The sequence below is a fragment of the Poecilia formosa genome, unplaced genomic scaffold, assembly GCF_000485575.1.
Source record: "Poecilia formosa unplaced genomic scaffold, Poecilia_formosa-5.1.2 Scaffold292, whole genome shotgun sequence".
NCBI classification, from domain to species: domain Eukaryota; kingdom Metazoa; phylum Chordata; class Actinopteri; order Cyprinodontiformes; family Poeciliidae; genus Poecilia; species Poecilia formosa.
In genome coordinates this window covers 447,519-462,679 of record NW_006800231.1, presented here as the reverse complement: position 1 = coordinate 462,679, position 15,161 = coordinate 447,519, and the positions used below count along the sequence as shown (strand labels likewise).

At 40.5% G+C, this 15,161-nt stretch overlaps 1 protein-coding gene across 2 annotated transcripts; it reads left to right on the top strand.

Annotated features, from left to right (window-relative positions):
- The first annotated feature begins 200 nt into the window (after nt 1-200).
- Nucleotides 201-13,116, top strand: mkln1 (muskelin 1, intracellular mediator containing kelch motifs). 2 transcript variants are annotated; one of them, XM_007572019.2, is made up of 18 exons: nt 201-317; nt 1,195-1,264; nt 2,340-2,482; nt 3,304-3,392; nt 3,489-3,598; nt 4,583-4,775; nt 4,884-4,961; nt 5,190-5,255; nt 7,518-7,630; nt 7,706-7,918; nt 8,876-9,097; nt 9,180-9,309; nt 9,854-10,001; nt 10,528-10,642; nt 11,514-11,653; nt 11,899-12,001; nt 12,518-12,572; nt 12,816-13,116. In XM_007572019.2, exons 1-18 carry the CDS (start codon nt 238-240, stop codon nt 12,935-12,937), a joined length of 2,190 nt encoding a protein of 729 aa, XP_007572081.1. In that variant the 5' UTR covers nt 201-237; the 3' UTR covers nt 12,938-13,116. The 2 variants fall into 2 exon arrangements, with proteins under 2 accessions (XP_007572081.1, XP_016537239.1); XM_016681753.1 differs by having other exon boundaries at nt 4,884-5,000.
- Nucleotides 13,117-15,161: the final 2,045 nt, after the last annotated feature.

Sequence of the window (15,161 nt, the reverse complement as noted above, 5' to 3'; positions counted from 1 at the left end):
CTATGTATAGTGAATATAATAGATTAATTTCGCTTTTTGACATTAATTTGAAAAATAACATTTTTTTTAGTGTTAACTAAATAAAAAATGTAGAATGACGATAAAACATTACTAAATGTTGTCGGGAGATCACGTCCAATCAGGTCTAATTTTATTCGACTGAGAAGGCGGGACTAGTTGGAAAATCTAGCCAATGAGAGCCAGCCAGCCTCCCGTTAGCTGCTATTTTCTAACAAGATGGCTGCCGTTCCTGAAAGCAGAGTTCTTACTTTCAGCGTTTTTAAATGGAGCTCATATTCCTCCACATATTTACCCGAGTGAGTGTTGAGGACATTAACTAGCTGCATGTTTGCATTAGTGTTAATGGCTGATGGAGGGCGTTCCGTCGCTCGGAGCACCGGTGGACGGTCCAGCCGGCTGGACTTGGCCTAGCTCGTCTCAGATCCAACACAGCCAGCGCTAGCTGAGACAAGGGCGCTCGCTGGGATGGTTTATTTATTTATTTATTTTGGCTATTCTAAAGATTTTCTGATTCAGTAGCGTGTGACATTTATAGCCCTTAATACAACGTTAAACTGCCTATTATAAACGTGTAGCTAAGCCTCAGTAGCAGTTACTGGTCATAGCACAAGGTGCTGTGAGTTCTTGCAGTCGGAACGTAAACAAAGCAAAACATGTTACTATCTTTTAAAAATGGGGCATTTTAAACAACTCCAAATTCAAAAATCGATACCCTGTTGCATTAGCATGCTGTGCGGTAAATGTTTATGTTGGCATAACTGAAGTTGATACACACAGGTCCTGTTACTATTGGCTAACCAGCTCATTAGCTAATTAGCCTATTTACTTGTGCTTTGAAACTAAATCAGACTTCGTGGTTTGCTTGAAATATGGCAACACTGTTTAATCAGTGGAGTGTTGGTAATGTCGGGTACAGTGTTTAAGTCTGCTATATTTTAGCTGTTGCTTCTTCACAGCTTCATCGTCATGCTAGCTACTGCTAATTGAACTATCGAGCTTCATACTGTCACCGGAAGCTGTTCATTTACGCGTATGGAAGTTTATATAATTACTGTCCTGTAAATGTTTTTTTTTTTTGTTTTTTTTTTAAGTCTTTTCTTGCCTTTGTTGTTGCTAACTTGATTTGTCACTTTCCAGACTAGGTAAATAAAGCCAATCTTTTTCATTTCTTAGGAATATCTTGGTGGATAAACCTAACGATCAGTCCTCAAGGTGGTCTTCAGAGAGCAACTATCCTCCACAGGTAGGCTGATCCAATTGGCCAATGACGTTGCATCTATAAAATGTAGAAAACGATGTCCCTATATACAAATTAAGATATGAATTTAAGTGCATTTCCTTTGTACTTCCTGATCAATGTGAAATTGAGGACAAATAAGCGAATAACATCACATAACGTCATAATAGTCCTATGCTGACTTGTCTCCATTTTAATCTGCAAATAACTGCCTTGTATGATTGAAAGAGATGATTACCTTTTGTTCACATTTTCTTAATAAACATGCAACTGTGGTTTTCTCCTTCATAGATCACTTTGTTCTGTCACACCTTACAAGTTGGTTTATTGAGGTCAAAGACTGTGTTTTCTTTTAGATCACACAGCAGGGATTACAAGACCAAAGGGTGACCAATAAGTCACAGCATTCACCTGAGCAATGCTGTGTATCCTGTTTTTACAGGACCTTTAAATACATTTGGTGTCCTAAATGCAATCAAAGTTGTTGTGTGTTCTCCTTCAGATGTCATCATCTGCATCAGATTATAGGGTTGTAATATCAGTGGGTTGCCTTCAACTTCTGGACTTATCAGTAGAGCCTCAGTTCTAAAGAACATGTGTAGCTAAAGGATGAGCAGAAAGGGGAAGAGGATAGAGATGCTCTTAAAAGAGGTGAAACTACTAGGCATGTCAACAGCCAATAATGAGTTGTTTATCATGTTTAAATGAAAACATGATTTTTTTTTTCTCTGGATAATTAGTTGTTTTTGACATGCCTGGGAGGAAAGGACTTAAAGATGGGTGACTTTGCTACATTCTAAGTCTGGTAGCTTGACCAAAACACAATGTGTAAAGTTCCATTCACGACAAAAAGGTTCTCCCCTTTTTGTGATTTTTGCAAACTTTGTGGCTCTACTTACTGTGTGATTCCCCCCCCCCCACACACACACACACCCTCAGTTTCACTGCAGTGTCGCAGAAGTTAACATTTACAGTCTTAATTATCACCATACTTGGCGGTACAGCCAGTCTTCACCAAGGAATGGTGCCTTGCTATTTTTATGCTTCATGTTGTTTTGTGTCTCTGTCTGTTCTTCACCAGTTTTTAATCTTGAAGTTGGAAAGGCCAGCGATTGTTCAGAGCATCACCTTTGGCAAGTATGAGAAGACTCATGTCTGCAACCTCAAGAAGTTCAAAGTGTTTGGTGGGATGAGTGAGGAGAACATGACAGAACTTTTGTCCAGGTGAGCTGCTTGACTACAGAGTCCAGTTCTAAAATAGACCACTTGATCTCTGTCTCTTGCACAGCACTTAGCTGTCAGAACCAGGGGGGGAAATAAAAAGTTAAGCTGTTTTATTTTCGCATGGGGTGTTTATCTTTGTTCTCAGTTTTTGCTGTCCCAGCATGATTTACAGTTTAATGCCACATCTCCTTGAGCAAATAAACAAAAACCCTTAAGGAATTTGATTCTAAGTCAGGATTGGATTGTGTCCTAAGGAAGGGAAATGTCAACACTGGACAGTCACTCTTCTCTGTCCAGGTGATCTCTCCACCTTTTCTAGGTGAAGCTCCTCCTCAGAGCTCCTCAGCTTCTTCAGACTAGCCAGCAGCAATTAGCTAATCCAGGTGGAACTGCACATCTGCTGAGCTCATTATAAAAATATTGGTAAAAACGTTAAAGGGTTAATGGAGGAGGAGTGATGTTTTTGATGACTTCCTGAAGGTGGAATTCCAGAAGGAGCAGGAGTTTTTAAAGAGGTCGCTAAATTAGGAAGTCAAATTAAATGTATACAGTATTTTTATGATGATGTTAACATTGTTGCTAGATTATGCTGTTATGGAAATGTATACCTGCCAAAACGGTTATATATATATATATATATATACCTACTTTATGCTAAAATGGTTATATATACCTGAAACACATATCACTGATGTTTTATCAAATATGTAAAAAGCATTTTTTATAAACGTTTCCTACTGCGGCTTTAGTGAAATAAACCAACAATGAAAGTTAAAATAGTGTTTCAGAACTGACCAGTCTTCTTTCTGCTTGCCTCTCAGTGGCCTTAAAAACGACTACAACAAGGAGACCTTTACGTTAAAGCATAAGATTGATGAGCAGATGTTTCCCTGCAGATTTGTGAAAATAGGTAAAAGGCATCCGTCTGTGATCGGGTTTGTTTACAATGCTCAGGTTTTCCATTTCTCCTTAATTTCCCTGAATCTTTTCTGCCTGTTTGCCGTAGTGCCTCTGATGTCTTGGGGCCCCAGTTTTAACTTCAGCATCTGGTACATTGAACTGCACGGCATTGAGGACCCTGATGTGGTGCAGCCCTGCCTTAACTGGTACAGCAAGGTCAGAACTCCAAGCTTTATCTTTCAAAATACTCCTAACATTTCCACTATTTCTCTAACATGAATTTAACTATTTCAAACACCTTTTTTCTTGAGAATTAATTTGTAGAATAACTTAAACTTAGGCATTTCTTTCTTTATTATTATGCCACTAGAAGCATATATATATATATATATATATATATATATATATATATATATATATATACACACACACACACAACTTTACATACATTTGGCACCACAGAGGCAATATTCTTAAAGTAATCGGTTATTCATAAGACGTGCATGTTGAAATACTCATCAGAACATTTTTGATATTATTTCACTATCATACAAGATCAGTGATTTTTTTTCTCTTTAACTTAAACTTATTGTAGAATTTCTCTAAACCACTGTAGATCTGGTTTTAGATGGTGGTGCTGCCATCATGATGTGGGCCTGTTTTCTGTTTACAGTTCTGATGCGTCATAGAAAGAAGCTTGTTTAATGAAGGAAGGATGAATACTTTCAGAATGAGTTTTTCTTGACTCTTGGACACAGACGGGCATGTTCTTAATCCATAAGGCAGATCTATCCAGTCTAATTCTATGCTTTGTGCTCTTAGCAACATCATGTTTTACTATTTATTTTACATTATCTTTCAAATTCCTAATTGCGCTTTCTGAATGAACCATTTGAAAGGTTTGTTGGAGTTTATATTCACATGTTTGACCAAACTTGTTCTTGGTGTATGTAAGTGAGCTGTACTGGTGCAGAGTTAGCAAATGAAGCTGTAAGTCAGTACATTATTTCTGTATTAAAAAGAAAATTAAACATTTTAAAGAAATTCAGCTGTTTTTCTGTAGTGGCTGATACTAGACCTCATATATCTGTACAGGTAATTCATCCCTAATTCAGTGTCATAAAATGACAGGAAGTCGTCTTCAAAGCTCAGATTAGCTTGTGGAATCGATGAAAGTTGCTGTCCATCATGTCATTTCAGTACAGAGAACAGGAAGCCATCCGGCTCTGCCTCAAGCACTTCCGGCAGCACAACTACACGGAAGCCTTCGAGTCGTTGCAGAAGAAGACGCGCATAGCCCTGGAGCACCCCATGCTCACACACCTGCACGACTGTCTGGTGCTGCAAGGAGACTTTGACGCCTGTGAGGAGCTCATAGACAAAGCAGTGAGAGGTACGGCCCTGTGGCTCCGGCTCCGCCTCATTCTGCAGCTCTCTGGAAGTGAACATGTGCCGACGCTCACTGCTTTCCCAACATTCCACCGTCTCATTTCTCTGCTAGATGGTTTGTTTAACCAGTATATCAGCCAGCAGGAGTACAAGCCCAGGTGGAGTCAGATCATCCCCAAGTGCAACAAAGGTACAGGCAGCCAAGAAATCAGCCGAGACGACGTGAACAGTGAGAGCTTCTATTCACCTGGGAAATCCTCCCAGTTTGTTGGATTAAACACTCCAGAGCTCTGAAAGTTCACTGGAAACCTAACCCTGCTTTCTGTTTTTCTGCCTCCTTCCTTCCCACCCACTCCCTCACTTTCATCCTCCATCCTCATGTTCCGCCCTTATCTCCTCCCCGTCTCCTCGTTTCCAGGTGACGCCGATGACAACAGGCCCGGGATGAGGGGAGGACATCAAATGGTCATTGACGTCCAGACTGGTGAGACCCACGCAGATGCTGCCATGAGTCACTTCCTCCTACGTCAGATTGGAAATGCAAAGCTCTGTTTCGGAGTAATCAAATTAAGCCTCGTTTCCTCCCTCAGCCACCTTCAGGCCAGCATTTAAAACTCACATCACTACTTCGGCTTTGATGGTGACATCACTTCAGTTGTGATTTGTTGAGGGTGGGATAAAAGCCTGTGTAATGTGTGGAAGTGGATCTGCAGACTACTGGGTGGAGTCACTGCAGCGCTGAGCTCAGACTCGCTCCAAACAGCAGTTAGCAGTTAGTATGCATCAGCAAGTTGATACAGTTTACTTCCATGGACCATTTATTATAAAAAGAGGAATCATTGGACAGTTAAACTCCTTATTGTTTAGGTTGCTTGTTTTATGCTGACAGTCACTTTATTATGTGATTCTGAATGTTTCATCAACCTGACGTTAACCTGGAGGTGAACCAATCAGGCTTTTTTGATGGAGATTTGGTGTCGTTGTAGATAAAAGAAGAAAGTAACGCTGGCCACAAAGTTTCAAGATTTCTTCTAAAATTGTACCGTTTGTGGAGTCGTTTCAGTAACCATGTCCACGTTTTCCACGCTGCGTACTCTGAAATGTGGCCTCCATTCAGACAGTTCTGTGTGGTAAAACATGGCTGATGAGCAGCAGCAGACAGACGTCTTCCTGGTTCCACCATGGAATCTTTTACCTTTTATCTACAAAAAGGTTGTGTTTTTTTTACTTTATTTTGTAATAGTTTTGAAATGTACATACATACATTCAGACCCCTACTAACAGAAGTCTAGAACGTCTAGTTGGACAAAGGCAAATAAAATAATAATAATTTTAAAAAATTCAATTAGATTTTTTAATTACTATTTTAAGTCTGACCTACTAATTTTGCCAAATTTCTTTATCATCACATACATCTGCTTTGGATTCTTTGATACTTTCTAGTATAGATCCTTTGTGTCTAACCTGGATTATTTTAATGCTGTTGTTTTTTTTTTTAAACACAAGATAAATTGTACAGGTTTCTGTACTTTTTGGGAACCATCTGCGCTGTAGCTTTAACATAACGCCTGACTTTGTCTCAGCTGTTTTTCTCACGTTTCCTCTGGAACAGCTCCACTCTGTCTCCTCTCTTTGTACCTGGCGCTGCTTCGTGACGCTGCAGCACAGCAGCAGCAACAGAAATGAATTTACTGTTAACAGAATAACGCAGCAAAACCTCATTTTACATGCAGCTACGTACGGCTGAAGCAACACTAAACTGCTACGAACAAATAAAAAGCTTGAACAGTGGATGAATACAAAAGCATCAAAGACATGAGAAGTGATCCAATGTCAGCCCGGTTGCCATAAATAATAAATCAATCACAAGAAAAATTAAAATGAGCTCAATTTCCATTTGCATGATTTATTGATTTTCTCTTTTCTCTCCTTCTACCAAAAACTGGATGACAAAAGTCTTCAGTCTGGTGCTTTGGTATTAACTACAGAATCCCTTTATTGAACAATTCTGTTTACACAGACTTTATAATTCATTTTATTTGTTGTTTTTTTTTATTTATTTTGGTTATTTAAAATGTCTTCCCGTTCCAGAATTAGATGTTCATTAGAATTTAAAGTTTATTGATCTTTGACAATGTGTTCTTGCATCATTATGCCATTAACATTATATTACTGGAAAATGGTCTTAAAACAATATTGTCATTTATCGCAATAACTTCTGGGACAATTTATCATCCAGCAAGATTTGTCATGGTTACGGGCCTAATCCCATGTTTTGCGTCTTACATTCTTTTTGTAATCAGTTGACGGCCGTAATAAAAATATTTAGGACTTGTTCATTAACTGTCACAGCAACCCAGTGATGAATCAGATTCTAATAGTTTGACATATACATGTCTGGAATAAAGCCCTTCCTCTCTGACATGTCTGAGCTTGCTGGTTGTGGTCATGGAACAGGTCTGTTGGATGTTGATGGGCTGCTTTTCTGAGTGTATCTTTGAAGCTGGTGCGTGTGTGTGTGTTTGTGTTTGTAGCCTCTGTACTCTGGGCAGGGCGGCTAAATGTTCAAACACAGATTAAGGCTCTGGAGTTCGTCCATGAAATAACGGCAGAATTAAAATCACCCTTTGCTTCTTTCATTTGTTGATGTAACTTAATTTGAGCTGACGTAATGTCAGATGTCCACTCCTCTGATGTCTCCAATAGTGATGTAATATGTGTGTGTGCGTGTGTGTGTGTCCTGCAGAGACGGTGTACCTGTTCGGGGGTTGGGATGGCACTCAGGATTTGGCCGACTTCTGGGCCTATAGCGTCCAGGAGAACCAGTGGGCCTGCATCTCCAGGGACACAGAAAAAGAGGTGAGGGCCAGCCCAACGACACAAACCCACCAGCAGGTGGCAGCTTTGTAAGCCTGTCTGCTGTCCACCAATCAGAATGGCCCGAGCGCCCGCTCCTGCCACAAGATGTGCATCGACTCGCAGCGCCGGCAGATCTACACGTTGGGCCGCTACCTGGACTCCAGCGTCAGGAACAGCAAGTCCTTGAAGAGCGACTTCTACCGCTACGACATCACGGCCAACACCTGGACGCTCCTCAGCGAGGACACGTCGGCGGACGGAGGGCCCAAGCTGGTGTTTGACCACCAGGTAGCGCTCCTGTTTCACTCTGCCTTCTCCTTGTTTTTACTCAGGGTTTTTGTATTGGAGATTCTTTTTCACTTGACCTCTGACCTCTGGTCACCAGCCTTCTTCCTAGTGGATTTCTACATCCAAAAGCCAATAGAATGCTTCCAAAATAATTCAGGGACTTTTTTGTTTTTTAACTTGTCTTTGAGTAGTTTATTTAAAATGACAGTTTTCTTTCTATTTTTTTTAGATTTGCAAGTTTTTCTATAAACTGTGAACAGTGGAAGGCAGCTCTTTCAACAAATCAAATATCAATTGCTGTTTCTTCATTTTATTTCATAAAAGCCCATAATGGTCTTTATGTTTTTCTGTTTTTGAAATTTAAGACAAAATTTTAGTTTGGATTTTGTTTAGCAAATAATCAACAAATCAGGTGTTCACTTAAAAAAAAAAACAATAACTACCAACTACCTGCTACTCACAGCAAAATTTGGAAAGTGATTGTGTGTTAAGACATGCTTGTAAATATTTTTATTATTGCAAATTTATTAGAGGTGCACAATGAATCTGCCAACCGATGAGCAGTTCTTTAAGTTCACTCTGGTTGAAATCAGAATCTATTTGAGCTCCAAGGTTTAATGAGTTATATGTATATAAAAAAGCTTTTCTCCTGTATTTGCCGTGCTGATCAGTAGGACTGCACCGATTCCACTTTTGTGGCCGATCATAAGTTTAAAAAAAAAGTTTTCTTCTGTCTGAAAAGTCACTAAATAAAGCAACAACTCACTAAGTTGGTAACAGTGGGGTGACCAGTGCTTACCGCGGCTGTCACCTAATTATTTCTGTCAGTGAGAAGCAATTACCCCCAAATGAGAAAGTGATCCAGCCAAACTACTTCCAAATTTTGTTGATGTCTGACGTCTTACCAAATATATTAGAATACCAACCTGATCCGATTTCCCTCTCCTGTTGTTGCAGATGTGCATGGACTCAGAGAAGCACATGATTTACACGTTTGGCGGCCGCATCCTGACGTGTAACGGCAGCGTGGAGGACAGTCGGACGTCGGAGCCACAGTTCAGCGGTCTGTACGCGTTCCACTGCCAGGCGGGGACGTGGCGCCTCCTACGGGAAGACTCGTGCAACGCTGGGCCAGAGGACATTCAGTCCCGGATCGGACACTGCATGCTCTTCCACACCGTGAGTCTGACTTCAGACTGGATCCTGGTAGAGCTAACTACTGTTACCTGTTGCTAACTGATGCTACCTCTGTACTGTACAGAGAAACCGCTGTCTCTATGTGTTTGGGGGTCAGAGGTCAAAGACGTACCTGAACGATTTCTTCAGCTACGATGTGGATGGAGATCATGTAGAGATCATATCTGATGGTACCAAGAAGGATTCTGGGATGGGTGAGTTTTTAATTCCAGTTGCTTTAACAAGCTGCTGTTAATTAAATCCAGACTGGCCTCATAAGTTCCTGTCCCGTCTGCATGGCGACGTCAGAACGACTCAGTGTTACAAAATGGAAGTCTGTTGACAGCGGATTTGTTTTCTTTTTTATAATCAAATTTGGGACATTTTAAATAGTTTCTGAATTGTAATAAATGAGAAACTTGATTCTTTTGTGGATCGACTTTCTGGCACATCCCTGTACCACATACCAATATTATCTATATCTATAAAGGTCTGAAAATTAGCTAAAGGGAACAATGACGACTTTTCAGACAAAAAAGATCTTCATCAACCATTCAGCAGCTCAGGTTTTTAAACATTGATGATTGACCGGAAATCTCCAATCAGTGCACACCTATACCTTCAATAGGATGCTTAGCAAACTTTAGGCAGAGCTTCTTTTGTCTTCTTGGTTGGAGGATCTCCTTCCTGCAGGACAACCGGAGTTTTATCTGCAACAAATGTTTGTCATTAAACGTTCTTTTTTTCACCGTTTCCCAGTTCCGATGACGGGTTTCACCCAGAGAGCCACCATCGACCCGGAGCTCAATGAGATCCACGTCCTGTCGGGGCTGAGCAAAGACAAGGACAAACGTGAGGAGAACGTGCGCAACTCGTTCTGGATCTACGACATCGCCCGCAACAACTGGTAGGCCCCGAAACGAAAGTGGTTACGACTCTGATCGTAACCACAACACTCACAGGAAGTTCTCCGACACATGCAGAGCGTCGCTCTGTCACCGTGATCACACCACAGAGGCTCAGTGTTCATGCAGCACTAGCTGGCTGCCAGCACTCAGTGTCTTTATATAACGGCGGACAAAAGAAATCGTCTTTTGAGGCGTTTCAGCAGGGAACAGTTGGATCACAGTAAACACGATATGCAGGAAAAGCTGTGGCCAAATGCTTCTAGTGAATCACATCACTAGCATTTGAGGTTTTAGTCCCTCATGTGCTACAATTTGTTCCTGTTTTGAATTTATGACACATGGTAAGAACTGGGGTAAACTAATTCTGGAAGTGTGGCTTTGTTTGTGTGTTTATTACCACAACCAGAACAGCCTACGCTACGTTTGTTTTTTCCTTGATGGCTTCAGGATGTATTCAGGGTTTTTTTTCTTCGTCTTCTTCCTCGTCATCACTTCTGTGTTGTGTGTGTGTGTTTGTTCACTCAGGTCATGTGTGTATAAGAATGATCAGGCTGTAAAAGAAAACCCGAGTAAGACGCTGCAGGAGGAGGAACCGTGTCCACGCTTTGCACACCAGCTGGTCTACGATGAGATGCACAAGGTAGCACGTCTACGCTGCGCTGCCACACAGTCTGCATGTCCAAAACCCAAACGGTGTCGATAAAATACCCTCACCCTCCTCTCACATCCCTCTGACTGCATACCGCCTCATGAATATTCTAGGGCAGGGGTGGCCAAGTCCAGTCCTCGAGAGCCACCATCCTGCAAGTTTTAGAAGTATCCTTCCTCCAACAGACCGGGATCAGCTCTACAGAGGCCTGATAACGAGCCAGTCATTTGATTCAGGTGTGTTGAAGCAGGGATGCATCTGAAGCTTGCAGGATGGTGGCTCTCGAGGACTGGACTTGGCCACCCCTGTTCTAGGGCTTAGAAATAAAGATAAAAACGACAACATTCCACACAGACCAGCAGGAGCTTTTTGAATACCAGGAATCACTTCTGGTTTATTATTCCTGTTCTCATCTCATATTCAGTTAAGTGGGATTTTAAAATATTTTTTTAATGTAACTTTTATTTTACCAGGACAAAAAACTCTGAGATTAAAAACTTTTTCAAGGGAGTCCTGACCACGAGCAGCAACAAATCCAGAATCATTGTGGCTTCCTCATTTTTTTCAGCACCAGAAAACGTTTCTTACATCATACAGAAACAAAATGAAAATATATTTTCTTTGTTTTTTGGCCAGAATTTGTCAGTATTGTTAAAACCAACATTAAATGTCCGTCTGTTGATAAACAGATTTCACTCGTTATTTTCTCACCACTGTACCTTCGATGAAAAGATCATGTTTCTGTTCCTACCACCGGTCAATCAGTCCCATCTGAGCTCTTTTTAATTTAGTATTACATGAATAATTTAGTGTAGGTGTTGGAGAACGTCTGTTCCATGCATGTTTATGCCAAAATGTCCAGGTGCACTACCTGTTTGGAGGAAACCCAGGGAAGTCGTGTTCTCCTAAGATGCGCCTGGATGACTTCTGGTCCCTCAAACTGTGTCGGCCCTCCAAGGAGTACCTGCTGCGCCACTGCAGATACCTCATCAGGAAATACAGGTCTGCAGATTTCACTGTCACTCCATCACCTGTTATGTTCAGGTTAATGATAAGACAGCAGATACAAAGATTTTTCTGCCATCTACAGTCAGGACTTTGTTTTAAAACTAGAGAACAGTAAATTATGGGAAATAGTAGTAGAGGTAACCTGAAAGTTGTAGCATGTTGCCATCTAGTGGTTGTAATCTGTAACAGCGGTCTGTCATTGTTTACCCAGTGTGTTTGACCATGACTGTGTGTGGTAGGTTTGAGGAGAAAGCCCAGTCAGAGCCACTGAATGCTCTGAAGTACCTTCAGAACGACCTGTCGCTAACCGTGGACCACACTGACCCTGATGAGACCAAAGAGGTACTGCAGCCTTCACACACACTTTTGGTCTAACACACACCAGTTAGACCAAAACTAACTGGAGTGAATGTCAACCTGCATGTACAGCTGAGAGTAGAGCTGAGAGGCTTGGCTTAAAAATAAAATAATAAAAACAAAAAAACAATTATACTAATTTACTTCTGATACCGATATCAGAGGTTTAGTGTCAGCTGATACGATCCAATACAGGAAATCAGCCTAACTCACTTAAAACAGACATAAAGGTACTGAATTTATTTATTTATTTATTTATTTATTTATTTCTTTCAAAATCGGGACCGATACAGATATTAATATCAAATCGTTGCATTTCTACTTTGAACTCCAGAATCTAAAGGTTTCCATTGGTGGAAAACAATCCACATTTTCCTTGAATTAAATCTTCAAAAACCAAAATGAAATGGATCTGCTACCCAGCCGTAGGTGAGAGTAGGGCCGTTTGACTCTTCTGTTCTCCTGAACGTCGGTGACACACGTGTTTGTGTTGTGTTTCAGTTCCAGCTCCTACCAACTGCTCTCTTCAAGTCCAGTTCTGATTTCATCCCTCTAGGTAAGACCCTACTTAGTCTGAATGTGTGGGATACAGATACTGGATAGGTTGAGTCTGCTTGACTTCAGTCAAGAGGAAATAATGTTTATCATATTTGGAGATAAACACCCTTCATTTTGCATGTGGGATTGATTAAAAGTTCACTGTTTTACTTTAAATGAGCAGTAAGTGTCAGTGCAGAGAAACAGCCTGAACCAGACCTGGGGTCAGTCCTCCCTGACCTCTGCTCCCTCCTCCCCTCAGGCTTCTCTGATGTAGACCAGACGTACGCTCAGCGAACGCAGCTCTTTGACACGCTCGTCAACTTCTTCCCCGACAGCATGACCCCCCCGAAGGGCAACCTGGTGGACCTGATCACCCTCTAGCATCCTGCTCCTTTCACACCTGGCTGAACACACACCTGTGCACACACACCTAAAACACACCAGACTGGTCAGCTGAATCCACTTTGTCCACCTCCACTTAACTGACCTGTGTTTACAGGCTTTGTCACCATGGCGATGAGGGTATTAAAACACAGCACCACTTTGCTAGATAGACATGAGTGAGATTTCCTAAAAGCCTTTGGTGCTTTTTTTATATTTTTTTGTGTGTTTTTCTTTAGGTGTGAGCCGAACGCTCAAAGCTCTAAAAGGTTTTAATTTGACAAAAAGAAAATTTGTTGCACTTCTGCTTTGCTCTTCACACACAGGCATTCAGTGAGTACTTTTAAGGCCAGTGGATTTGTTTTTCTTGAAAGTTGGCCGAGTTTCTCCAGTTCATCTGTTCTTTAGGCTTTTCCTGAACGTCTCTCCTGGGAAACACGTTCAGGTTCATCGTCCGGCTTCTTTGCTGCTTTTGTTTTTGAAGAGCTGCTCGGCTTTCTTTGGAGCTCATCACTTTTTTCTAGACGACATGCAGCCGCACCAACCACAAACAAAAATGTAGTTTACAATTTTAGTAGTTTTAGTGAGTGCGATGAGGGAAAAAATATGAATATGTGTGTGTGTGTATATATACATATATATATATACATATATATATATATATAGAGAGAGAGAGAGAGTTATATATATGTCAAGATATCTAAAAGTCCTTTTGGGTCTGACTAATACAGGTTTAAACACTTCAATTATCGGACTGTGAATTGATTCTAATTGCTGAAATTATGTCCAAAATATGTAAATATACATATAGAATATTTTCCTGGATTGGATGCATTTTCTTCTGGAATGTTTCCCACCTTTCTTAAACGTTCTGAGTTTACACATAGACACTCATTAGTTCCTGTATCAGATATTCAGCATAAGGGGAAAAAATCTGTGATTGTGCTTTAAGAACCTTGATTATTGTTACGAATGACCTTCTATAGGTTTCCTTAAAGTCCCTGGTGTGAGTGGAGAAAACCCACAAATGATTTGGTTTTTTCACAGTTAAGTGGATCAGATAATAGATGTTGAATTACATCTACAAACAATATGCCCACAATCTGAAAATATCACTTTTTCCTGCTCATAAAATGCATCAAAACTGAAGACGTCCACGATATAACGCATCAATCACAGCATGGATATTGGTTTACTAAAAATTTTAAAACTTTTATGTTCTGGTTGACACAAAGCTGCTACCTCTATCATGGAATGTGCAGCTCATTTCCTCCTCTTTTACTTTAGTTTAAAAAAAAAGAGAGAGATTAGAATCAGCAGGACCTCATGCGATACATGAAATCATTGATTATATATCATATTTGCTTTATGAAGAAAAATCTTCCTCCCTATTTAAGTAAATGCCCATTATAGGTGTCAGATTTTAACACAAAGCAGAAAAGAATGTATGTTTTAGTTGATAAATTTCAGGGAAGTTTTTATTTACAGTCATTTCCTTAAACTGAACAGAAAATGGTAAAGCTGTGCCCTGCTGTTTACTGAACTGAAGCATAAATCTGTAAATTTATTAAGACTCTGGTTTAAAACCTAAACAACTGAATGATAGTTAAACCTTTTCTGTTAGTGTTCCTAACTAAATCCATTGACGTGTTGACGTGGACGGTCAACAGCGTGGCTGTTTAAAACTCCACCAGGCATGGGTCGGAGTGAATCTTCCTCTCACTCCTCCCGTTTCTGTTTCCATGACGCTCTTGACGTAGTAAATGTAGGTTGATGTGCCTCGCAGTCGTAGATTCCTAACCTCTGACCTTCTAAACACATCAGTTTTTTTTTTTTTTTACTCACCAGCTGGTGTTTCTAACTCCCACTTGAGGAAACATCAGTCAGGGATCAGATCATTTTAAAGAGTTGATTAAGCAGCAGTTATAAAAGTGCTGATATAAAGGTGTGGTTGCCGGGATACATACTTGGATCTGGCTAAGTAAAATGTCTCCCTCCACTGTTCAATAGTTTAAATCTGTACATTCTATTTTACATACAGATTATTGGTGCACTACAGCGCAGTATGGAGTGATTCTACTATTTTTGTTTACTGATTGTTTTAACTTATTGGTCATAAAACATAGATTTTAATCAGGCTAAATATTCATGCATGTCCCACCAGGCATTCCTTACTGGTCCCAGTTTAGGACTGTAGGAACAGTAACAACTGGCCTTTACTGCA